This window comes from Chrysemys picta, chromosome 2 (genome assembly GCF_011386835.1).
Source record: "Chrysemys picta bellii isolate R12L10 chromosome 2, ASM1138683v2, whole genome shotgun sequence".
Classification (NCBI taxonomy): Eukaryota; Metazoa; Chordata; order Testudines; family Emydidae; genus Chrysemys; species Chrysemys picta.
The window spans coordinates 153,936,686-153,964,063 of record NC_088792.1 but is presented as its reverse complement, the minus strand read 5'-3'; the positions used below and the strand labels follow the sequence as shown (position 1 = coordinate 153,964,063).

Here is a 27,378-nt window from a genome sequence, read left to right as displayed (position 1 = left end):
AGATCGTCAAGGAAAACCTAAGGCAGGGGTCGGCAACATTTGACACGCGGCTTGCCAAGGTAAGCACCCTGGCGGGCCGGGCCAGTTTATTTACCTGCTGACGCGGCAGGTTTGGCCGATCGCGGCCCCCACTAGCTGTGGTTCGCCGTCCTGGGCCAATGGGGGCGGCGAGAAGCCACGGCCAGCACATCGCTCGCCCGCGCTGCTTCCCGCCGCCCCCATTGGCCCGGGACGGCGAACCGCAGCCAGTGGGGGCCGCGATCGGCCGAACCTGCCACGTCAGCAGGTAAATAAACTAGCCCAACCTGCCAGGGTGCTTACCCTGGCGAGCCGCGTGCCAAACGTAGCCAACCCCTGACCTAGGGTATGGCATTGGTGATTCAATAGATGTTACATATCATTGTTTATTATTATTATTATTATTATTAAAATAACTAGCACTATATAGCACTCTTCAAAGTGATTTACAAAGGAATTAAGTATCATTATCCCCATTTTACAGATCGGGAAACTGAAGGGACTTGACAAAGGCCAATGGCAGAGGCAGGACTAGAATCTCGGTCTCCCCATCCCAGTCCAGTGTTCTATCCACTAGACAACACTGCCTTCTTAAGCACTATTAGTCAGCTGTTGTGTTTCACCCTACAGGTAGGTGAAATTATTATTTGTGTATTTATAAGGCCATATTCCATCAGAGCACTATCGATCTGCAACTGCCAGGAACCTTTTGGAGTGAGTGACTCCAAATTTGACTTTCTGCAATCCCACAGAAAGGTCACTTTGCAGAAATTTACAACACAGGAAAGGATGGGGCCTATGGGTCGGGTTGTGTGGTTGCCTTCCCCACACCTACATAACAAATAAAGCCAAAGTTCAAAGTCACTTTGGCTTGGGCAAGCCCCTTCTCCCCCATGCCTTAGTTTTTCCACCTGTAATAATAATACTGACCTCCTTTGTAAAGTGATCTTTGAGATCTCTGAATAAAAAGCACAATTAAAAAAAAAACTAGGTGTTGTTATTAGTAAAGGGGTGAACTTAGCTTCTAACTCCGAGTCTGTGTGCTTTGATGAGAACAGGGTACGGATTCAGCCTACGCTGAACCACTACACAGCAACCCAGCACAACTTGCCAAGTAATGAGCTTTTCCTCACACTGTAAGAATAACAATTCTCACGCTGAATGTGTTCTTAATTCCTTCCCAGCTGCCCCAAAACAATCCAACTAAGTTAACAATGGAAAGGTTGCAAGCCCGTCCCTAAGGGATCTACATGAGCAAGAACTTAAATCAATGAATTAAAAGGTAAATTTACAAAAAAAAAAAAATGATTAGGCCTCCAACTACTTCCATTCAGTGCTTTCCTTTTCTACTGTACCTGCAGTACCAAAAGAGCCAGAGACCTCATTCATCTGCCACCGATTCCAGTTAAAATAAAACCACTGAATGATGGAAAGGATCAATCCACACACAACCATGTTCCATCCTGTTTAGCTATCACAACTACAGGGTACAGCCAATATTTTTTAGCTTTGCTTCAGGGCAAACAGCCTGTTAATGTTTGTTTGGTTTTTGTTTTTTGTTTTTGTATTGTTTATGGACTTGTACTTCCTGGAGCATTAATGGATTTCATTCTTATCTAATGCATTTTGTAGCTATCACTTTTTCTGGCTTTGTTTTGGTAACTTCAAGGAAAAAAAAAAAAGACTACTCAGTGCTTATAGCGTTTTTCATGTTCAGAGCACTGTACGAACAAATCCTCAAAACACTGTGGGAGGCAGGTTAGTGAGCAGTAAGTATTACTCATTCATATAGTCCATAGAGATTTTAAAAAAAAACTGGAATGCTGCCCTGGCAATGAGGGATGAGGAATCTCCCCGCAAAGGTGGAGGAGGAGAAACCATGTACATCCAAGGCTGGGGATGGGGGGGCGCCCTGGCCACCACTCCCTAGAGGAAATGGTGGTGGTCAGTGACTCCCTTCTAAGGGAGAAGGAAGCATCCATGTACCAGGATGACCTGGCATCCCAGGAGGTGTAGTGCCTATCAGGGGCCCATATCTGAGACATTACAGAATGATTGCTGACCCTCTGGCTACTACCCCATGGGGACACTCATGAAACTCTGCAGGGTATGACCCTGAGCAGATCAGAAGTGACTATAGGGCTCTGGGAGGGAGGGTGAAGGAGTTGGGGGCACAGATGGTGTTCTCATCTGTCCTTCTGGTCAAGGGTAGGGGCCCAGGCAGAGACCGACACATCCTGCAGATGAATGCATGGCAGAGCAGATGGTGTTGCTAGGAGGGCTTTGGCTTCCTTGATCATGGGATGCTGTTCTAAGGACTGCAGAGCGGAGTCAGGGTTCACCTAGCAAAGAAGGGGAATGGTATCTTCAGATACAGACTGGCTAACCTAGCGAGCTGGGCTTTAAACTAGGTTAGATGGGGGCAAGACATAAAAAGCCCACAGTTCAGTCCAAAACAGAGACCTACGTGGACAGTTGGAATCTGGGGGAAACATGGACAATCACAGCAGGGACAAAGGAAAGACAAGAAGGAATACAGAGGGACGATCTACTGAACATCTTAGATATCTGTATACTAGGGCAGGAAGTAAGGGGAATAACCAGGAAGAAATAGAAATACAACTGAATAATCACAATTATTACACAATCAGCAGACCAGATGGGATCATTCACGTGACTAGAATAATGGTATAGAAGGCCAGGCAGAGGAAAAAAGGGAGTAGTTGCTTGTGTATCAAAGATGTATACACCTGCACTGAGGTTGAGATAGAAGTGAGAGACAGATCTGTTGAAAGCCTCGGAGTAAGAATAAAAGGGTAAAAAACAAGGGTCATGGTAGGGGTCTATTATAGTCTATCTAACCAGGAAGAAGAGGTAGATGAGGCTTCACCCCCCCCCCCCCCAATAGCTAACAAAATCATTCACAGCACTGGACTTGGTGGTGATGGCGGACTTCAACTACCCAGACATCTGATGGGAAAATAACACAGCAGGGCACAGATTATCCAACAAGTTCTTGGAATGTATTGGAGACACCTTTTTATTACAGAAGGTGGAGAAAGCGCCTTGGGGGGAAGTCTGTTCTAGATTTGATTCTGACAAATAGGGAGGGACTGATCAAGAATTTGAAGATGGAAGGCAGCTTAGGTGAAAGTGATCATGAAATGACAAGTCCATGATTCTAAGGAATGGTGGGAGGGAAAACAGCAGAATAAAAACAATGAACTTCAAGAAGGCAGACTGTAGCAAACTCAGAGAATTGATAGCTAAGATCCCATGGGAAGCAAGTCTAAGAGGAAAAAAATATTCAGTACAGCTGGTATTTTTTGAGAGAGAGATTATTAAGGGTACAAGAGCAAGCTATTCCAATGCATACTACACTTCTTATCTTTCATAAGAGACCACCGTGGCTTAATCAGGACATCTTCAATCACCTAAAACTCAAAAAAGAGTTGTGTGAAAGGTCAAATGACAAAGGATGAATATAAAAAAACAACACAAGCATGTAGGGACAGAATTAGAAAGGCACAAAATGAGATTAAACTAGCTAGGGAGATAAATGATAACAAGATAGCATTCCAATACATGTATTTGAAACAAGAGGAAGACCAAGGACAGCATAGGCCCATTACTCAATGAGGAAGGAAAAACAATAACAGAAAATGCAGCAATGGGCAAAGAGTTAAATGCTTTTTTTGTTTCAGTTTTCAGAAAAATAGTTATCGGTGATCGGATGACTAACCGTGAACATCAGTATAAATCAGGGGTTCTCAAGCTGGGGGTCATGACCCTTCAGGGGGTCATGAGGTTAGTATGTGGGGGGTCGCGAGCTGTCATTCTTCAGCTGACCCAAACCCCGTTTTGCCTCCAGCATTTATAATAGTGCTAAATATAAAAAATATATTTTTAATTTATAAGGGCGTCTTCAAGTCAGCAAGGCCTGTTGAAATACATACTAATATACTTAAGGAACAGGCTGAAGAGATCTCTGAGCCATTACCAATTATCTTTGTGGAATCATGGAGGATGGGAGAGACCCCGGAGGACTGGAAAAGGGCAAATATAGTACCTAATATAAAAAAGGGGAATAAGGACAATCCGGGGAATTATATACCAATCAGTTTAACTTCAGTACCAGGAAAGATAATGGAGTAAATAGTCAATCAATTTGTAAGCACTTAGAAGATAATGAGCTAATAAGTAACAGTCAACATGGAATTGTCAAGAACAAATCATGATAAACCAACCTAATATCCTTCTCTGGCAGGATAACAAGCCTTATGCATAGAGGGGCAAGCAGTAGATGTGATTTATCTCAACTTCAGTAAGGTTTTTGATATTGTCTCACATGACTATCTCACAAACAAATCAGGGAAATATGGCTTAGGTGAGCTTACTGCAAGGTGGGTGCACAATTGGTTGGAAAAACATACTCAGAGTGTAGTTACCAATGGTTCACAATCAAGTTGGGAAGGGCATATCAAGTGGAGTCCCGAAGGGATCTGTCCTGGGTCTGGTTCTTTTCAATATCTTCATAAATTATTTGGATAATGACAAAGACAGTACACTTATAAAGTTTGCAGACAATACCAAGCTGGGAGGACAGGATTAGAATTCAAAATGATCTTGAGAAATTGGAGAAATGGTCTGAAATAAATAGGATGAAATGCAATAAGGACAAAGGCAAATAATTATACTTAGGAAGGAATAATCAAAATGGAAATGACTGCTTAGGAAGAAGTAGTGCAGAAAAGGTTCTGGGGGTTATAGTGGATCACAAACTAGATACGAGTCAACAATTTTAAACTGTTGCCAAAAAAAGACAAAAAAAACCCCACCATCATGCTGGGATGTATTAGCAGGAGTGTTGTAAGTGATACATGAGAAATAATTCTTCCACTCTACTCAGCACTGATAAGGCCTCAACTGGAGTATTGTGTCCAGTTCTGGGCACCACACTTCAGAAAAGATGTGAACAAATGGGAGAAAATTCCAGAGGAGAGCAACAAAAATGATTAAAAGATCTAGCAAACAATGACTTACGAGGAAAGATTGAAAACATTGGGTTTGTGTAGTCTGGAGAAGAGATAACTGAGGCAGGACCTGATAACAGTATTTGAGTACATAAAAGATTGTTGTAAAGAGGACGAATAATAAATTGTTTTCCTTAACCACTGAGAACAGGACAAGAAGTAATAGTCTTAAATTGCAGCAAAGGAGATTTAGGTTAGATGTTAGGAAAAACTTCTTAACTGTAAAGGTTGTTAAGCAGTGTAACAAATTACCAAGGAAGGTCGTGGAATCTCTGTCACTGGAGGTTTTTAAGAACAGATTAGACAAACACCTGTCAGGGATGATCTAGATAATACTTGTTACTGCCTAAGTGCAAAGGACTGAACTAGATGACCTATTGAGGTCCCTTCCAGCCCTACATTTCTAGAATTCCATTTTACTGATGGGGAAACAGAAGCAGGGAGGTTAAGTGATTTGACAAAGGCCACAGAAGTAGCCACTGTCAGAGCTGAGATTAAGTTGAGTATCAGGAACAGTTTCCTAATGGAGAGATCTGTAAGACTGTAAAATAGCCTCTGGTTACAAGTTCCATCCCAAGAGATGTTTGAAATTGGACTGTTCAAAACAATGAAAAAAATACATTTCAGGGTACAAACCTGCATTGAACACAGAGGCTTAACTTCTATGATAAAAATACAAGCTGTTTAAATATAGTGAAAGAAAAAGCAATGTTTTTCATTTAATTGGTGTTTCTCAACAACATTTTATTGCTATAGTTTGGAGCTAATAATTAGGACAATTAATAATTTGCATTTATAAAATTATAGCACCATCGATCAAAGCACTTTACAATTATTAGAATTTTAGGATCTAGTCTACAGACCTTGAAAAATCAATAGAAAAATTCCCATCGACTTCAGTGAGCTTAGGATTGGGGTTCTAAGAAGGTTTTCCCATCTCCCAAGTGTTTTACAAACATGATAGGCCAGAACCTCAGCTGAAGCCAATGGAATAACACTGATTTATATGCATTGAGGATCTGGCCCATTAAAATTAATTCTAAACATCTCTGTGAAGTACAACTGATGACATATTTCCGCTGAAGGTACCCCTCCAAAAAAAACCCCTCACAAAACCTATTGAAAAATACTGGAAAACAAGACATGTGGGATCATGTGACTGCAGCACATTTGCACCAAGGATGAATTTGGCCTCTCAGCATAGGAAACAACCATCCAGTCCAACATGCCTTCACTTGTTGACCTTAATCACACTCAACCCTTAAAATTGCTTTCTACTCCGGAAATAAATATTGACTTCAGTACTGTATATTCAAATTCAAGCAATGCAAAGTGCATCCCATTTTCATGGCAGGCAGCATTTATCCTGTTGAACTTTATCTTGTCAGAAGGATAAACATATACGTGGTACGGTACAACCGAAATCCTCTTATATGCTGTGATCTCTCTCTCTCTCTCTCTCTCTCTCTCTCTCTCTCACACACACACACACACACACACACACACACACACACTCAGACTACCCCAGAGTCAAACCTATTTATTTTGCTTCCTAGTCATAAAGGGTGAAAGTCACCCTTATGCAAAAGGACAGCAAGGGCCTATACATCAATTTAATCCCCACTTATACCCTCAGAATTGGACATAAGTGAGAGTTGATTACACCAGGATGTGCAGTTATGCTTGTTTCATTTGCAAAATGTGTAGCTGAACACAGGTTAAATTGAACAAGTGAAACTTTAATAAACCATGTGGACGGCACTGTCCACATGGCTGAGTTGCTTTCAGCCTAACTCCCTGGTACCCCACATTCCTTGTTCCCCTGGTGTCCCATCAATAACAGTCCCTCCAGAAAACATGGGCCCTCTGACTCCAGTTCCACTGATTATGATACAGAAAGTGACTCCAAAACGTGACACTAAAAATTGTGGCCTTTCATATGGGCTTTCACTTTCTTCTGATCACATTTCCTCAGTTTACAAGTGGTTTCCTCCCCCGCAGTTGCTGGTGCCACAAACTCATTCTGAAACTAGAAGTCACGCTGAGTTCCTTCTGGCTTGACCATCGCCAAAAATAACAAAAGATTCCACAATCAGGATGGAGTTAATTATTCGGTTGATGTGTGGAGCAGAGTAGAAACCACCTGTGTTTATCAGAAGGGATAATAGAAGTAAAGAACAGGAATAAAAATCTGTGTTGCCAACTCTCATTATTTTATCATGAGTCATGTGATTTTTAATGTTTTTCTAATGGCCAAGCTCCTGGGGTCAAGTGATTACATGAAAATCTCATCTCAGCTTCCCTGTTTAAATATTTAGATATTCTTATAGCTAGACATTTTTTCCTAAATACTGGAATAAGTTACCAAGGGAACAGGTTTCAGAGGGGTAGCCGTGTTAGTCTGTATCAGCAAAAACAATGAGGAGTCCTTGTGGCACTTTAGAGACTAACAAATTTATTTGGGCATAAGCTTTCGTGGGCTATAACCCACTTCATCAGATGCATGGAGTGGAAAAATACAGTAGGCAGGTATAAATATACAGCACACTACCAAGGGAACTTTGTCAAAACCTTCCCAGCCTTGTCTCATAATACAGTCTTCATACATGTTAACAAGGCCTGCAGACAAAATACACCTTTATCTCACACCCTTCCCAGTTGAAAACTTCTCAGTGTCATCTTCTGTTGTTTGCACCAGGGCCTGTTGGTGGTGGTGAAGACTTTCAATGACTTCAGTGACATGCTTTGGAATCCCTATGTCTGTCAGCATCCTCCAAAGACAGTATCAAATGCTTCTGAGTAGTCAATGAAGCATGGTCAATGGGTGACTGTACTTACTGCATTTTTCAATGATGCGACGGGTATTTGCAATTTGGTCACATGTGCCTCTGCCCTCACAGAAACAAGCTTATTGTGGTGGTAGTTCTGCTTTTATTCTTCGTTTCATGCTATCTTAGATTATGTAGAATAGAACTTTGCTCACATGCGATGTCAGGGAGATGAGATAACAGTTACTACTATTACTAACCCACATATTTGCACAGAAAATCTTGGAAATGATCTGAGCGTACCCTAACAGCTCAGGAACCAGAAAGTGAAGCAGTACTCAAAGCTGTTGGGTTTTTTTAAATGTGATTTTGACTCATGATTTTTGAATGGTTAGGCTTGGCAGTACTGCAAAATTTTGGTTTTGTTAATAAAATAGATCATTATAAGATCTGCACAGATCAGCTCTGTTGAGCAGAAAGATACCATTTTCACACGGGCCTGATGCAAAGCCCTCTGAAGTTAAAATCAATTTCCTGGGCTTGAGACTGATCAGTTAGAAATCAAGGCGGGCAAATAACTGATCTTCCAGTTCAGCCAAGCAAATCAGAAAAAAGAAAGTCCAGAAACAAAAAAGGTTTCATTCTGTTCCAAAAATTGTTTGGAATTGATCAGTAAATCCGAAATGTATCACCTGGGAGATAGATGTGGGTTCAAACCCCTATCCTCCCAGGTGAGTGACTATAGAGTCAATCTCTCTTTGGCCTAGTGAATACTTAAGTATTTATAAAAATGGAACAGCTTCTGCACTTCCACATCCCAGGAAAATGCTCTAAACCACTGGGCTAAAGGTTATAAAGTGGGCTGAATGGATGGACACACACACACACACACACACACACACAAATGTTCTACAACTGCAACAATTTGGGTCACATTCGCGAATAATTTTGGGTGGACAGACACTGCATTTTTTGGCAAATAAGGTATTTGTCTGAAAAATGTTGCCAATCCGTAGTTTGAAGTCTCAGTTTTTAAACACAGTTGGCAAGAAGAAAGAGACTGGGATGAGATGCCAAGATCTTCCTATGTCTACATTTTGAGTATTTGGGCCCTGATCCTCCATCCAGAAGTTAATTGCAAGATTCCCATGCACTTCAGTAGGCACTGGATCAGGCCCTTGCTGACTAAAGGTGATTGGACTCAGTAAATGTGTCAAAATTCCATCTCAGACTGTCTCCAATCTAATTCAGTTTCTTCTGCTTTTGGATTTCAGAGATCAGTGAAATGCGCAGTCTTGTGGATGAGACATAAAAATCAAAGTCCAAGCCATTGTGGTTACTAATAGCTTCCGTAATAGTAGAGGTGTTAGCCACAATATCTGGCCTAAATTCCCACTTAAATAATAGCAATTTGCTGCTTTAGTTAACCCTGGGCCGCTGGTTTCAGGAGGATACATCCATCTTGATATCATATGTTGATAACCAGTTCCCATATTTCACCCACAGTGGTGGTTGTTTTTCAATCGTAGATGTAGGGAAACCAAAGTATGATTTGTGAAATATTATGTATTTTCATGCAGAGCAGTTTGTTAAGCTTGTGACATAGTTTGGGAGTCCTTTGACGTGAAATAAGCGCTATAAATGCTGTAGTATATACTCTAGAGAAATACATATATGCATGTTTGTATACATGTGGAAGTAAAGGGGACATATTTATGTGCACAAACTAAAATCCCCTAATATTTATAGAGTATTTATTTATATGTATTTATAGTCTATAAATATTAAAGGATTTGTTTTGGTTTGTGCACATAAAAATATCACTTGTACTTCTAAGAGATTTAAAAATGGATTCAGTCATATATTACTTTGCATAATAATAAAAATCATGTTTTGCTGCAAAATGGACCCAAAATATTTGTTTTTATTTTTTGGTTGGCTCATTTTGTGTTTTATATTGTTCATTGTTTGGATTTTCCTACAAAACTAATGTTTATCCATTGTAAGACATGGGAGAATTTCTATTAAGAGAACAGCTGGTTGGAAAAAAGGAAATTTCCATCCTGCAGAAAATTCCAATATTTCAGAATTTGTTTTCACTCTGAATTGGAACCATAAACCCAATTTTTTTCCACAAAAAATTGAAATTCTGAAAAAAATCTGATTTGGAAACATGGAAAAGTTTCATTTTATCAAAACAATATAAATATTAAATATGATGTTAAAAAATAGTTACACTGTAAACGTCAAAGCAGAATGAAATGGGAAAATCAAAATGATTTGACCAGCTTAGTTGTGAGCAAAACTAACAGTTTAAAGTGTTTACATTGCTAAAGTAAAAGGCATTTGAAACGTTATTTTGTCTTTCTTCTTACGGTGTCCTAGATGATTCTCTCTCTTCCTCTCTCTCAATGGAGTTCTGTGAAGATTCCATATAACATGTAAGCTACTTTGAAGATACTTTATTCTGACATATTATTAATAATTCACACTCAGAGGGTATTTTTCCATTTAAATGATAGACAAGAAGAATATAAAGAGATTCTCAAGATAACAGCATGTGTGGAATAGAGCAATATCTTTCAGAATGGCTAATGGAAAAAGAAAAATTTGGGTTTTATCTGATGGGAATTCTGAGTTAGCTTGGTAGGACTGTGTGCAAAGATTTGAGAGAGATGGTGAAATAAATTCACTGAGGTGCAGAGGGTCAATGGACATCTTCTGCTCCATGTAGGTCCCCTTTATATCCCAAAACCAGAGTTTAAGCAGTATGTAAGTGGTCCATAAGCTTTGCGTCAGCTCTCTGCACAGGGGTGAATTTCACTCCTATGTTATTAAGGGTATTTAGTTTAATGGAGTTGTGCCCACTTGCACCATCAGTGGGCATGACTGTATGAGAACAGAAGCTTTTGTTGCTATGAATGGAGGGTTATCTGTCCCCAACCCTGCGTTTTAGGCTCTTTTGCCTTATATCCGCCTGGTAAGAGTCATTAGGCAACCGGCGTTGGGGGGGTGGAAGTAGAGAACAAAAACAAAACACACAAGAAACCCTGTAGCAACTTTAACTATGGCTACGTCTACATTACAAAGGCTATGCCATCATAGCTGCCTAGCATAGACGCAGCATACGCCAACAGGAGAGGAGTACTGTCAGTGTACCAATGTCATCTCCCCAAAAAAATGGAGCTTTCGTGACAGAAGCCCTCTTTTGTCGGCACAGCTGTGCCTATACTGGGATGTGTTTTTTTTTCCCCCACACTCCTGACTAACACATAGATATGCTAATGTAAGTTTTAAGTGTAGACCAGGCCTATGGAATTTCTGTCACTCGTCCAAAGTGCGAGAGTTTGCTGTTTTTAAATAAGTCATTGTTTGAAGAGGACAGCTTTCTCAGGCTGTTTATGATTTACATTCCACTCTGCTTAGGCAATTAAAAATACACGTCAGTTTCCTTTTATTTCTAGCCCTTTCCATTTTCAAAACCACGCACCAGCATCACACAGTTGTTGGTTTTTTTGGTTGGTGGCGGTGAGTTTTTGTTTGTTTGTTTTTGGGGGTTTACAAACAAATTTTGAGCTTAAAAATAAGTGACAGAATCCCTTAATATTATTTCCCCCCCCCCCATTACTCTCCACCCCAATCTTAAAAGTTTCTGAATCAAATCCCTAAAAATATTACAAAACTATTGATCCAGATCCTCGGCTACTGTCAGGGCCGGCTCTAACTTTTTTGCCGCCCCAGGCAAAAAAGAAGAGCGCCGCCCCGCCCCGCCGTAACACCCCCCCACCCCCCTCCAGCGCCACGCCGCCCAACCCCCTGGAGCGCCGGGCTGCTCAAATCCCCAGCCCCCGAGCACCGCGCCGCCAAACCCCCGACCCCCCGCCGGGCAGCCCAAATGCCGACCCCCCGCCCCCGAGCGCCTTGCCGGGCCAGCCAAACCCCTGGAGCGCCACGCCGGGCCAGCCAAACCCCCACCCCCCGCGGAGCGCCGCCCAAACCCCCCCGAGCACCTCGCCGGGCCAGCCAAACCCCCGCCCCGAGCGCCTCGCCGTGCAACCAAACCCCTGGAGCGCCGGACCTCCCAAACCCCCGCCCCCCCGAGCGCCTTGCCAGGCCTCCCAAACCCCCGCTTCCCCCCCCCCCCCCAGCGCCTCGCCGGGCCGGCCAAACCCCCGGAGCACCGGACCGGGCCGCCCCTGAGTGCCGCACCGGGCCGGGCCACCCAAACCCCCGCATCCCGAGCACCGCGCCAGGCTGCCTGAGCGCCACCCTGCCCCCCAGCGCCACCCAGCCCCACCCCACCCAAACCCCCGGAGCACTGGGCCGCGCCGCCAAAGCCCCCGCCAAAACAAACAAACAAAAAAAACCCCTCGAGCGCCACCCCGCCAAACAAAAAACAAACAAACAAAAAAAGCACCATGAGCGCCCCCCCGCCAACATTGGCCGCCCCTTCTAAGGTGCTGCCCCAAGCATGTGCTTGGTCGGCTGGTGCCTGGAGCCAGCCCTGGCTACTGTAAATCAATTAAGCTACACTGATTTACACTGGCTGGGCATCTTGCCCATTGTACTGATAGTACTTTATAAATGTACTATATCGCACAACTGAATATTTATGGCAAAAGTGTAATCCCCTAAAAGCAGGTATTTATAATGGAAATGGTTTTGCCAGTTTTCGCTATACAGCTCTGCAGTGCTGAGGATATCACTTGAATGTATACTGTGCATAAGCACATTAGCTGCCAGAATTAATACCATCTCTCTTTCGTGTTATTCCAGCTTCTCATATTCCCCAATATCACTCCATGCAGCTGAAGAAGTGGGGTTTTGACCCCACAAAAGCTTATGCCCAAATAAATCTGTTAGTCTTTAAGGTGCCACCGGACTCCTCATGGTTTTAATAGAACTGCCGTAGCTGCATCTTTCAGACCCTCATTTGGAACCTCCTCCGTACACATCAAGTATTCAGGAGTAGTATTGACATACTCAGTAGCAGCAGATCCTGGCTGGAATTTACTAGCGCCCTGTACAGTGATTGGATAGAAAAGACAGTGCAGAAGCCCACAACCGACTTGTTCTCCTGCTGCTGCTTTGTAAGACTGAGCCTGAGTGGAAAGGTGGATTCTATGTGTTGCTAGAATTCAAAATCTTGTTCCCCGGGATTATGCGTTATTTATTAATCAAAAGTCAATAGCTCTCCCCTGTTGGGCAGCAGGAACAGGGGATAATTGGCTGCAGGCTAGTGACTTGGGCAGCATCTGGAGGTCTGCGGCCTGTTTCTGCTTAGCACTAGAAATTACAAAGAGGAAATTCAAACTAGTGATGCGGGCAAGCCAGGAAGAGGGGAGGGGCAATAGCGAGTGAGTGAGTGGGTGGGTGAGGGAATGGTATATGGTGGAAGGCGGGAGCTGTGTGGGGAGCTAGGGGGCTCTGTCTCAGAAGGGAATGGGCAGGTGAAGTGAGCTGATGGATGGCTTCAGGGATGTAGGGTGAGCGATGTGGGGGAGTACCGGGGCAGGGACTGGTGTGGTTTTGGAGATGGTGTGAGGAGGGGCTGGATGTATTATATGGTGATATTGGGAGGGACAGGCAGGCTGTACTGTGAAAGGCCCTGGGATAATGTGAGGGGCTGTGAGGGGGGGAGGAATGGGACATTAGGGGTGGCTCGAAGAGGGTCTGCAGGTCTGCAGAGGGCTGTATGGAGGAGTGGGGGGTGTTAAGTGGTAGATATTGAGTTGTGGGTGCCATGCTGTGCGGTTCAGGTGTTTGGAGGGCTGAGCTCTGGGGATGGAGCAGACTGGGTACTGGGGACAGTGCAGTGGGGACTACTGGGCTGGCTTGGACAGAGCTGGTTGTGTGTACAAGAGAGCAAATGCTATGTAGCAGTTACTGGGATGTGTTCTGTGTTGGGTGTAGGGCTCGGCTGTGGGGTGAAGGGGCAGTGGGGGTGTGGGGCTGGGGGGTAATGGGTGTGAGGCTGGACAGTGGAGGTGGGAGACTGGGGGTGTAGGGCTGGGCTTTGGGGCAGTGGGGTGTGTAGGACTAGGGCAGTGGGGGGGTTGGGCAGGGGTGGGTGGAGCTGAGGGGTGAGTAGGCACCGTGGGGTGCTGGGTTGGGGCAGCATGTGGCAGGGCAGTGGGGGAAAATGGGGTGGATAGGGCCGGTGGGGGCAGGGCAGGTGGAGCTGGGCAGTGGGGTGCTGGGTTGGGGCTGTGGGGGGAAGGGCAAGTGGGGGTGCCAGGCAGATGCAGGCAGAGCTGGGCAGTGAGTAGGGGCAGTGGGGTGCTGGGTTGGGGCTGTGGGGGGAAGCAGTGGTGTGGATGGGGCTGTGGGAGTTCAAGGCAAGTGGAGCTGGGCGGTGAGTAGGGGCAGCGGGGTGCAGGGCAGTGGGGTGGGTGGGGCTATGGAGGGCATGGCAGGTGGAGCTGGGGATGAGTAGGGGCAGCGGGGTGCTGTGTTGGGGCAGTGGGGGGCAGCGCAATGGGGTGGGTGGGGCAGTGGGGGTGCAAGGCAGGTGCAGGTGGAGCTGGGCCCTGAGTGGGGCAGTGGGGTGGGGTTGGGCGGGGCAGTGGGGTGCTGGGTACAGGGCAGTGGGGGGAGCAAGGCAAGTGGAGCTGGGCGGTGAGTAGGGGCAGCGGGGCGCTGGGTTGGGGCGGTGGGGGGCAGAGCAGTGGGGGTGCAAGGCAGGTGCCGGTGGAGCTGGGCGGTGAGGAGGGGCAGCGGGGCGCTGGGTTGGGGCGGTGGGGGGCAGAGCAGTGGGGGTGCAAGGCAGGTGCCGGTGGAGCTGGGCGGTGAGGAGGGGCAGTGGGGCGCTGGGTTGGGTCTGTGGGGTGCAGGGCAGTGGGGGGGGGGGGGCAGGGCTGGGCGGGGCGCCCGGCTCCTCCCCTGCGCGCCGCTCCCTCCCCGACTCTCCTGGCAGCGCGGCGCAGGCGGATCTCGGTGGCGGCAGTAACCGCAGTTCCCAGCCGCATCTCGAGGAGGTGGAGCGCGCAGCGCAGTGCCCAGGTGAGTGCGGGGCCGTGGGGGCTCCTGGCTGCGGGGCGCAGGCAGCCGGGCGGGCAGGGGGAACCGGAGCGGAAACGGGGGGGCAGGCGCGGGGAGCTGACATGGGGCACAGCTTGCCCCCACCCCCAGCATAAAATCGAGCAGCCAAAGGCGGCATCAGTCCGGGGGCAAGGAGAGGTTTACATTAATGGGGGGAAGGGGACGTGCTGTGTGGGTCGGAGGGGAGCAGGGGGACCGGATCCCTCGCCTCCCTGCCCGGGGTGATCTCATTCTGGGCGCTGCACATCCTCCTTTCCTAGCGCTGCCTAGTCATGGCGGGCCTGACCCCAAGATAATTCAAGTCAGAGCAGAAAACGGATTTTTGTGTCTCTGGTCCGACAGCGAAACAGGCACACCAACAAAACCCCACCCGGTTCATCTGCTCACATCTACTTCTGCCTTTACACCAGACCAGAGGCAGCAGTACCAGGGGCACTTACCCCATCTTCCCTCTGAAAGCAGGTCCTGCGTTTCCCCCGATTTATTTAAGTGCCAGAAATGCGCTCAGGGCTGTATACGGCATAAGACCGTCTTACCCTTTAGACAACACAGCATCCGCATCCCTTAACAAGAATCTTGCCCTTCCTACCTGTTGCCCCCTTGTCTAATCCAACAGAAAGACCTTTACAATAAGAGGAACTCTAGAAAAGCCTAGGTCCAGCTTGTACCATCTGAAGGTTGGAAATGGAAGCTGCTAACAGGCACGCCCACCTGCAGCCCTTCCTGGATTTCCCCTCACACTCCATAGCATGGCAGCTTCCTGGCATCATAAGAGCATCTCAGCTTCAACATTTGTTCCCTCGGACTTGTCCCTACATTCTGTTGACGGATACCTCTGATATATTCCCAGCTCTCTCACACTTTCACATCCCTCTCCTACTGGACCTCTGTTTTCCTGACCACTCCTCTCCTTTCCCATTTCCTCTCTCCTCTTCCACCATTTTCCTCCCTGCCTTCACTTACTGTACAGATTCAGCTCTTCACCACCATCGCCCTTGCCCCACCTCTAATTGACTGAACAAAAACAAAAAGAACCAGCACTTTTTTTTCTGTTGCAAAACAAATATCTCCAATACCCCCCAACCCAAACAACCAAAGCAAACTCATGAATGAGTAAAAAGAACAGGAGTACTTGTGGCATCTTAGAGACTAACAAATTTATTTGAGTTTAAGCTTTCGTGGGCTACAGCCCACTTCATCAGATGCATAGAATGGAACATAAAGTAAGAAGATATATCTACATACAGAGAACATGGAAGTTGCCATCATGTTCTCTGTATATATAATATATACATCTTCTTACTATATGTTCCATTCTATGCATCTGATGAAGTGGGCTGTAGCCCACGAAAGCTTAAACTCAAATAAATTTGTTAGTCGCTAAGGTGCCACAAGTACTCCTGTTCTTTTTGCGGATACAGACTAACATGGCTGCTAGTCTGAAACCTGAATCATGAATGAGTATCTGTTACCTTCATTCTCCATTTCTCTCTCCTCGGTCTCTGACTCTTTTTAATCATCATTATAAGCTCTTCTTGGCACAAACCATATTTGTCTGGAAAGTGCTCACTATACTTAGGATCTAGATAAATAATCCTTGTTCCATACAACCCTGACAGCGTCGTCTTTGTGAAACCCTTCACCTGCAAAAAGGTGAGATGCAGTACTATTACGTTGCGAGGATCCATGTAGCCGTGTTTGCCAAGTGCTTTGAGATCCTCTTCTCTAAAGGTTGTAGAGACAGGCCCTGAGTGTACACAAAACGTACAGATTAATGAGCACCAACAGCATCATTACCTGTAAACAAGATAATTACGCTCTCCAACACTTATGTAGGTAACATAGGGATGGCTAACATCTTATTATAGTGGCAATTCATCTTTTCTAGACATGAGGTGGGAACCCCACCCCTAAGGCTGCAGAGACATTAAACAGACGCATGATTAGACACAAATTTCTGAGCCACTGCCTTGTTTACCAGTTTGTTTTTCCCTGGCACAGTGAGCTAGATTATCTAATACAACCCAGATGAAACAGTCTCGAGTGCTTTGCTGTAACATGTCTGATGAAAAAAACCCCAATTGCATTCTTATTAATAATTACTTTGCTTGCTTAAGAGGAGGCTTGGCTCTTCGTATGAATAATATTGAGCTTTTCTGTCTGTATTCAGGAAGGGACATGGCTTTGTTAGTAAAAACCGTACAGTTTACCCAGTGAAGTTATGAATGTGATCCCTTGTATATGCAGAGCTGATGCACGCAAAATATAAAGGTCTTTGGACTATTTTTAAACCCTCACTGACTGACAGTACTTCGGTATGAAGGCATTATGGAAATCAGAAAGGAACAGAGACAGTTAAAGATTGAGGGCTATAAAACAGCTAGATTTTAAAGCACTCTATGGGGTAAGGCAATCCAATAAAGAACAAAAACCAAAGGCTTTGTTTCTTAATTGTTATAGTCATGGGGCATGTGTTATTATATCTTTCTATTGCTCTGTTTTGGTAGGCAGGGAACATATTTAAGTACAAGAATCCTGCTAGGTTATGTAACCATAGTCAGCCATGGGGGGGAGGGGGAAATCCCACTTGCAGGGTTTATACTGTGATCCACTTAAGCTGTCGTATGTATTAAATCAGCATTTTGATTAAGGAACACTCAGGGCTAAGCTCTCAAACCGGCAGTTGATTCAGATTTTTTTGGTGTGGTTTAATACTGTATTGAATAACATTATGCCACAAATACCGGCCTCTGCCATGGCAACTGCAGCGTTCGGAGAGACATAAGCTACTGTACATTAAAAATTCAAGACTCCATTATGTACGGTCCATCCTCTCCTGTATGTACTGCCCTGCTAAATGATGTGTTTAGCATTAGAAATAAGGACATTTCTATCATGAGTCCAACATTTCTCTGCACAGTGTATTATGCAAATAAAATCTTTCTAGAGGAAAGGGGAACTATAGTGCTGAGAGCAGGGTACAGATAGGTTCTCTCTTGTGCAGAGATGTTGCTGATTTTTTTCCCCCCTTACAAACAGAAGCCAAGAGCCATCATATCTATTTCCCTGAGCCAAAATTGTATAAACGTTTCAGTTGTTTAGATGTAGCATACTACTTCATTTGTGCACTTAAAGAAAAGTAAATGGGTGATTGTTATGGTGGGCACTCACCCTGGTGGCCCAGTGCAGAACCACAGATGCATCTCTGCCTCAGTTTCCCCCCTATAAACTATCAATGAGTTCCGTGAGGCTTGCAGATAGTTAACACCGCCCCTTCAGGGATCTGGTTGATTTAATCAGAGGTGAAATGTGGTATGCAAACAAGCCTTCACTCCAGCATCTTACTGATGGGAGGGGGAAGAAGAAAAAGGGGTGCGAGTTAATGTTAGTCAGTCTGCTCCCACCCAAATTCCTCCTCCTTCTCCTCTATCTAGGATCTTTCTCCAGTAAGGCCCTCTAGACTTGAGATCCTCCACTGGAGTCACGCCTCCAGGCATCACCTGTGGACAGGTTCCTTCCCTTGACTCAGAACCCCCGCAGAGATCAAGCCTCTGCAGCTCTTCCCTAACAACCTGGACCTCTTCTTACTATCTGGTAAGGTCCTTTCACTGGGACTGGGCCTCCCTAGGCATTTGCCCTGTTAGCCCTTTGGACACCTGCTTTCTCCAGGAGCACCTCTCTTAGATCTCCTTTTCTGGTGGGCTCTCTAATCAGCTCGTCTGAGAAGCTTTCTCTCCGTGTTCCAAAGACCTCCTCTTGACCGAGCCCTCAGAAGCCTGTATTAGGCCCAGGTGTTCCAGAACTGCCACCTAGGTAACTAACTACTCACATGTGGATTTGGGTTGGCTCATTCTCCTTAGCCAGCCTGTCACAGCTAGACTGGGTGCCTGAAGCCCCTCAGGAGCCAGCTACCCTATGCCAGTATTCATCTCTCTCCATTCTTGGCGCTCTCTCTGTTAGAAATTTGCATGGACTCATTTCACAATAAAAGGAAGCAAAGAGTAGGAATATGTAGCCAGTTCTCAGCATGGAGAGACATTAAAAGTAGTGTGTGCTTTATGGAATAGAACTAGGGCCTGTGTTATTCAGTATATTTATTAACTATCTGGAAGGGAGAGCCGTGAATGATGAGGTGGCAAAATAAGTGAGGTACTCAAGACTAAGGAATCTTCGGGAGGATTTCACTAACGTAGTTAATTGGGCACCACAAACACAGAGTAAAGTCAACCCACACATGTGCAGGGTAATGTACATTAGAAGAACGGATTGAAATTTCTCCTATGCCCTGATGGATTCAGAATTCGTTGTAGTCTGAGGGGGGAAAGATCTAGGGACAAATTTTGGCCCCACTGAAGTTAGGATTTGCCATTAATTTTAGTTAGACCAGGACTTGATCTGGGATTTGCACAAAAGCCCAATTCCCATTAAAGTACAGTGAGAGTTGGGTGCCCATTTCCCTTAGACTCTTTAGACAAGCCCAACCTTGGCACTCTTCCTGGACAATGGAGTGAAAATTCCCTCTCAGTAGTGGTCAGATAAGCAAATAAGATATTAGTCTGTGTTAAGTAGGGAATACAGAGAATATGGGAATTATACCTTGATATAAATTGATAGTACATCTTTCCTTTGAGTAGTGTAGTTGGTTTTGTAATCTAAAAAGGAACAGACCTGATCCAGGGAGGGACAACCCAAGTTATTGGAGCAAGTGTGTCCACACTAGGGGGGGTGGGGGGGGGGGAAGTGTGTTCTTACCTTTTGCTAGCCAACATGATAACTAACATGAGATGAAATCCTAGTGAAGACAAGGATTGTAGAAGGTAGTTGTAGGATTATTACTTCAATTACAGGTGTGATTTTTTTAAAATTACATTTCTATAACAGAAAACCCCTGGTGTAAATGCAGTTATACCAGCATAAAATCCTTTTGCTAGTTATTGTTTATTTTGATCAAGGAAGCTATACTGGTATAAGATGCATCTACACTGGTACAGCTATATTTGCAAACCTTTTATTTTATACATCTGGCCTTACTGTTGCTACAGCAGTCTTGTCTTCACTGCCAAAAAGAGGCGTTTTTACAGTGGGATTACGTGCATTAGCTATCCAACTGTAAAATCCTAATAAGACAAGACACAGGTCACTTTTACTGAGATGTATCTAGGCCAGGTCAAGGCTATATTCACTGCTCATGGGTCACTTCACCTTAGAGTGGCCAGGTATCCCAATTTTATAGGGACAGTCCCGATTTTTGTATCTTTTTCTTATATAGGCTTCTATTACCCTCCACCCCCTGTCCCTATTTTTCACACTTGCTGCCTGGTCATCCTATTTCACATAGCTATACCAGAGTAAGAACTACATTGCCTTGTCTCCACTAGGATTTCACACTGAGAACACTAAAGCACATAAATTATCCCACTATATAAAAAAACCCCCACCTTTTTTGGCAGCAAAGACATGTCCTAACGTTAACACCTACACTAAAAAAGATTTGCTGTTATCCCGAAACAAGTGCTTATAAACTATGTGCAACCTATATATTAGTTTTCCCCCAGTCAAACTGGGCGTAGCAATAACAGCTCTTTTTAAATACTGGAATAACTAGGTACTAGGGTTTTTGTAGGTATAGAAATAAATAAAGAAAAAAAAAATCACTCCCCTAATCCACATTAGACCTTAGACCTGGCTTAAGACTGAGAAGAAAATGGAAGTACAAACTTAACAGGTTTGTCTTTTTTAAATGCCCAACGTACTGGTGGGTTAGATGGCTCATTGAATGGACTCTCCTTGCCCCACACTCCAATAATATGGACTTTTTTGGAAACACTGCAGAAGAGCACCCACACATCAAGAGACAAAAGGATAGGCTTGTACATCCCCTTGTGCCTTTCCAGCTGGAAAGGAGTGAAATAATCTGTAAATGTGGTCTCTTGTTTGCTAAATGATTTCAGGCTTACCAGGGTTTAGAAAGTAATTAGTAAGCTAGGTACCAGTTACACATCCAACAGTCTTTCAATGTGGCCAGGACACTGTCATAGTGGACCATGATCCTCCCCTACAGTCGTTTTTATGTTGTAGCCCACAGCTTCCTGGTAAGTCTCCCATGCTGAGCACATGACAGTTTTGTTCGTACTTACATTGGCAAAACAGCTTCAAGGAAAGTAAACTCAGTCTAAATCCAGGTGTGGCCAAATTGAGGTCTAACAAGGTTTGGTCAACCAATGTCAATAAGGCCAACATTCATTAATAGAGAGAGAGGTGAGAAAGATATGGGGGGGGGAGGGAGGGAAATTTAAATTCAAGTTTATCTGCTTTGTACACTTGACGGCACTTTGTGTCCAATTTGCACATGTTAACAGGGGAATGAAAAGCATTTAAAAAAGAAACGCGATTGTAAAATCCTCAAAAACCGGGCAGATGTAGCATCTGAAACTGCTCTTAACATCAACTAGATTTTGGGTGGGCATTGTCCCTTTAAAATATGGTGTGGGAATTGGTTACATCAGACTGCCTTTTTCCCCTGTGATGGTGAAGACAACCTGAAGTGTGTTTGTGCCCTCTTGGGGCAGGAGGGAGGATCTCTTTGCCGGAGCATCTCTGACTGGAACTGGTTTCCTCTGGCGGCTGCTTAGTTAGCATTTTAGCCTTAAAGCTTGCTGGATGGCTCACCGCTTCAGCCAAGCCTTTGTCTTCTCTAAGGCCTTTTTCCCCTTTCTGTTCCTGCTTTCACTTCATTAAATGATGCTTGTGTTTGTAGATAATATGCTCCGGTGTCACTGCAGTTGACAAACTAGAAATTGCTCCTAGACTGTTTAACACACCAAGAGCTGATCAAGGATGTGAAGCGAGAGTTGCTGGGACTGCATGTTAGTGCTTGTACCTTGTGCTTTCCAGAGCCAACAGTGAGCTGGAGCTGACAAGATTCCTACCCACCCAGCACTTGAGACTGGAATGATGTCAGTTTCTGCACACTGTTGCCTCCCAAGTATAGGTCCAATTGGAAGAACAAAGGATGGCCTGGCTTCTATGTGTTTAAATCAATCAAATCGATCCTGCTTTGGCTTCTGGTGGATCATACACCTACACCTTAGGAAGGAGCTGAGGTTTCAGCTATGACAGTTCTTAATTCTGGTGGGAAAAAGTTCTCCGTGTCTTTTATATTTTCACTTTTACAGGAAACATCTTTAGATTGAAAGCCATCTGCAGTAAGAAGGTAGAGTTATCCTTTGGTCTAGTCAACAAATGTTAAGCCTGTCATTGAATTTCTGTTACAGAGCTATGAACCTATAGCTCAACGTTTGTAACTTTCACGTGAGCCGACAATTGGATCTGACTAGGATCAGAGCTGCTGTGACTTCTGTGACAGTTTGCATTAGGGTAGAAACAGTTTAATTGAGTCATTCAAAGATGTTAAAGGTATACATTAAATGTTGCACTGCAATATAAAATAATTTTTTACAGTCCTGTACTGATTGTTGTATTTATATAATTCATTTGGATCTTATTTCTTCTAGACTCTCTCCAGCGGAGCAGCCTTTCAAGTAGTAGTAGATAGAATTAGTGTACAGTAATCATGGAAGCCTTCTAAACAGGCATTTAACCTGGACTTTCCTTGGCATTTATTCTGCCAATGTGCAGTAATTGAGAGACAAACACTGGGAAACACACAGTAATTGGATGTCTTCTCCTTCTGCCTCCCCCAGACATTGTAAAGCTGCCAGTACATGACTTTTCTAATGGCTTGTTGTTAAAAATGCATTTTTTCCTCTTATGTTGAGGGTTGTTCTCTTATAAATCTTTTCTGTCTGAACTCAGTTCTGAGCTGAATCTGTTGTAACTTCTGCATCACAAAAGAATGTGTGTGTCTTCTTCCTTTTACTGCAAAACATTGTTGCAAACCTGATTACTATCTAGATATGCCCAGACTTTTCTCATCAATGCTTTATTCTCTTTTTGCTGACAAGTGTTGTACATGTGCAGGCTTCCTGTGATGTTTTTTAACTGATGGGGCCTGATTCTCATGTACGCTGCGGCCCATTTACACTGCTCCAATAGTGCGGAGGCATTGACGTATGTAAATGTAATTTACACCTTTCTAAATAGAGGCTTTGATGTAAATGAGAATCAACACCATTCTCTTTTTTGATGTTCAGAGCTTGAATGTTAATTTTCCGAAATAGTGGTGGGAAGATGTTGGGAAAGAGAGCAGAAACATCTGTATAATATACACTGTCCATTTCTTATTATGCTTCTTTAAAGTGACATTTTACAGTTTTATACGTGATAGTCCACTGTCCACTTGCTAGCCCAATACTGTGAAACACTGTAGTTACTTGTCATAAGATTAGGGAAATACTGTACGGCACTCTCTCAGATACCATGTGCCGTAACACTCTAGGTACTCAGATTTTTAAAGGCGACAGCTATACTTTGAGAATTGCATGTTTATGAGCATTGTAGAAATCATTGTTTAACTGAGATCTGTTGAACATCAATACTGGTGTATTAAAGTCATTCTTTATTTTAAAAAGGTTTTTTTAAAAAGTGAACACTAAAATATTTGATTTTTTTTTTTTTTTTTTTAAGAAATCCATAAGGTCAAACCAGTAAGGCATCCACCACTCCCATTGAAGCTTATGGGAGCTGAGAATATTCAGCACCTCTAACTCAGAACCCAGGTGTACACTTCGAAATAAGAGCAAGAAACAGCTTTTCTAAACTACGTTTTGAATTCCATTCCTCCAAATTTGAGATTTGGTTTGGGGTTTTGTTGGTTTTGTTCTGTTTTTTCCCATACCCACACATACCCCTTGACAAGGAGCAAAATCTCCTCTTGTGATTTAGCATGAAATATTGCAGAGCAAGTTTAAGTGAATGTGGTTTTAAATTTAAACTGCAGTTAATTTAACAAGTCAGATATAGCAGAAGTAACAAGGTCTGTTTCCTCTAGGTATTATATATCAGGTCTGTTCTCGCTTCTTCATCTGTTGGCATTTCTCATCCATAGGAATTAAGTGCATGTTAAGAGAAAATAGCCTTTTTAGAAAATTGACTTTTACTTCTATTGCTTTTGTAATTGAAGTATTTTTTTTATATTGATATACATTCAATGCATTCAGTCTACAGCTATATAAAATGGAGTGTTTGTTTATAATGATTTCACAAGTCAAGAGTTAAATAACACCCTCAGAGGCAGACAGCAGTGGGAGCCCCATAAATGCAACCAAAGGCAGACCATGACCCTAGACCTCATGCAAGACCTCCTTCTGTCTGTCCTCATGTTTATAACTACAGTTGTACCCACTGAAAAATCAATATGTGCTGATTGCTATCACAGTTTTCTCCTGTTCTGCGTACAAAGAAATGCTGAAATATCTTATACCATTGTGGGGTAACTGTTGGCAAAGGCGGATTTGTTAATGGTGAGGTTATTTAAAGTCAAATATAAATGAGGCTGAGCAGACATCCCCCTACCATCTGGTTGCAATATTGTGTGTCCCAACAGTTTTATACATCAGGTTGTTCTTTAAATCAAATAATTATCTTTTACAGACTTATCACCATGGGAAGGTACCGGATAACCTGCTGGATAGTCGTCCTTTTGGTTGTGATGTGGAGCGACGTTTCCTTTTCCAAAAAAGGAAAGGGTAAAGGTGGAGGCGGTGGGAACACAGGAAGCAACCGCAATCCCAACTATCCCAGCAACCCCGGCTACCCCCAAAATCCTGGCTATCCCAGAAACCCTAGCTACCCCCATAATCCTGCCTACCCCCCCAATCCCGCCTATCCCCCTAATCCCGGCTACCCCCACAATCCCAGTTACCCCAGGAACCCTAGCTACCCCCAGAATCCTGGCTACCCTGGTGGTGGTGGGCAGCACTACAACCCAGCTGGTGGTGGAACAAACTTCAAAAACCAGAAGCCCTGGAAGCCTGATAAACCCAAAACCAACATGAAAGCCATGGCAGGAGCAGCAGTGGCAGGTGCCGTGGTGGGTGGCCTAGGTGGCTATGCCCTGGGAAGTGCAATGTCAGGAATGCGCATGAATTTTGACCGTCCTGAAGAGCGCCAGTGGTGGAGCGAAAACTCCAATCGCTATCCCAACCAAGTGTACTACAAGGAATACAATGACCGCTCCGTTCCAGAGGGAAGGTTTGTGCGGGACTGTGTGAATATCACAGTGACCGAATACAAAATTGATCCCAATGAAAATCAAAATGTGACCCAGGTAGAAGCCAGAGTCATGAAGCAGGTGATCCAGGAGATGTGCATGCAGCAATATCAGCAATACCAGCTGGCCTCTGGTGTCAAACTACTCTCTGACCCCTCGCTCATGCTGATTATCATGCTTGTCATTTTTTTTGTAATGCATTAAGAAAGCAGTCTCAGCCTGAACTGTGCTGCTGATCTGTGCAAACGTTCAGAGGGAATAATCTATATAAAACAGCCTCTCTGTGGAGGTCTCTCATTCTTGCTTGTGTTTGTCTTAGGTGAAGTATCTTAAGATCTGTAATAGGTATCAATAATGTACCATAGAGACACAGGCTGACAGTGTATAGCTCTCTCTTCAAAGCTATCTCTGATTATACACCTACTGTCCAGAATTAAAATTAGGGCCAGACTTCAAATGGAAAGAAAAGTCAATCTGTTAGTTCCACGTTTGTTCTAGTGCAATAGACCTTAGAAGTCAATACAAATCAGTTAATACTGACATAGTGAGCTTGTGATCACACAAGGAAGTGGCCTTCACCAAAATGCCCTCTTCCTCAAATCAACTCTTTAAACTCTGGTACGGATAGGATCCATCTGATTACACTCATCTTCCCTCCTCCAAACTAGACCACTTTTGAGAGCTGTTTTTCCATTTCAGTACACCACTGGACTTTTTCCTCTTCAGCTCGTCTAATTAAAGACTTCAGACTGTTGTCTGGCTTCACAAGCCCTCCTTGGTCATCTAGGCTGAGCAAGTTGCAAAGGCAGAATACTTATGAAAATCCTCTTTAGAGATAATTGATGTCTTAGCTAATGACATTAAATAGTTCCAAATGGCATCAATCCCCCACTTGGGGATGTCACATTTTTTGGGACATCCACAATCCAAGTTCAAATTACAAGTTAATTTTGTAACCTGGAGTATGTACCAAGTATTTCAGACAGTTTTTCCTGCCTGTCCGTGGCTTGTGAAGTGAGACCCTTCCATTGTTAGGCTGTATTTTGTATCCTTAGATCACCTTCTTGTACTTAAGAGTACCTCTCTAAGCACATGTGTACGTAGTGGCGTTCCATCCATTTAACAATTTGCCCATTGCAAACGTTCCAGCAGCAACTAAAGAATAGGCCAGCTTTGGAGGCCAAGAGTCAGCCTAAGATGGCAGCCTGCCAAACACCCAGGTTTCAAGGAGCAGGCCTAGGAATGTTAAGTTTGGGCAGAGTATCCTTTTAGTTGTACAGTAATTGTCTTTGACTTGGAATGTTTAAGGAGACAAATGGCTGATGAAAGTGTAAAAATAGCTGCTACCGTAACACTGGTTTCATAGTTGTCGTCCCAAGAAAAAGCAATTCTGCCGATGCAGTAAAAGGTGCATGGTTTCGTTCGCGGCTATATTGTCAGTAAAGTTTCTCCCTTCACCGAGCTGCATTCACACAAGCTGTTGACTTCATTGGAAGTTGTGCATGACATACTTTAAAAGCCTCATCTAAAGCCTATTGAAGTCAATGGAAAGGCTCCCATGGATCAGGCGCTAAATCAGTAAAACTTGCATTACACTTACTTCAGCAACTTGATCAAGTTAGAGCAAGCAACATCAGTTAATATCCTGACACAGACAGTCAAAATGCTGGAAACCATCTTTTGGAAGCAACTAATCCTGGCTTAATACCCTAATTATTATGGTAATTGATGGGGTCAGTTACAGCTAATCTGCATTTTGATTGTCTTGATGACGCAGAGGTGTTGTATATAATGTGTAGTATATGTAAAGGTTACGCTTATTACAATTACCATGCCAAATATTTAATATACTGTATATTTCAGCAAGGCACTGAATGACTAAAACAAGCACCCTTAATTATTTCTGCTTCAATGTAAGTTGAATGGATATAGTATGAAACTGTTCAAAATTCACACCATAAAGACAGGACTTTGAAGTCACATGTAGTTTGTGATGTGAGAACATTTTGTATATTTGTAATGGTGCATGTACTTAACTCTGACGTTCAAATCCTTTTATAAATGTTTGATGTCTGGTAAAAATTAAACAGACACAGCAAAGGCTCAAGCGTGTCTCTTTCATGCAAATATCTTTCTTTATTTGTGAATGTTTCATCTACTCAAATTGAAAGCTGAACTCCTGTTCTCAGAGACCACTACTTCTGCCTGAACATTTTCATGTTTCTGTTGATCCAGGCACGGATATGGCCCTCATCACCATAATATCTGAGGATCTCACATTCATTAAATGAATTTTACCCTTAAACACCCCCACTGAGTTCATAGAATCATAGAATATCAGGGTTGG

At 43.8% G+C, this 27,378-nt stretch overlaps 1 protein-coding gene across 4 annotated transcripts in view; it reads left to right on the top strand.

Annotated features, from left to right (window-relative positions):
• The window catches only part of PRNP (prion protein (Kanno blood group)), a 33,187-nt gene extending 6,029 nt beyond the window's left edge, over positions 1-27,158 (top strand). For 2 of the 4 annotated variants that reach the window (XM_005285187.4, XM_065584457.1), the window contains exons 3-4: positions 503-648; positions 24,413-27,158. In XM_005285187.4, coding sequence (XP_005285244.2) covers positions 24,423-25,235 — 813 coding nt within the window. In that variant the 5' untranslated portion in view covers positions 503-648; positions 24,413-24,422 and the 3' untranslated portion in view covers positions 25,236-27,158. Of the gene's footprint in view, positions 1-502; positions 649-14,665; positions 14,822-18,294; positions 18,455-24,412 lie in introns of those variants that run through there. The other 2 variants (XM_005285185.3, XM_005285186.3) reach the window with 2 other exon arrangements.
• Positions 27,159-27,378: the final 220 nt, after the last annotated feature.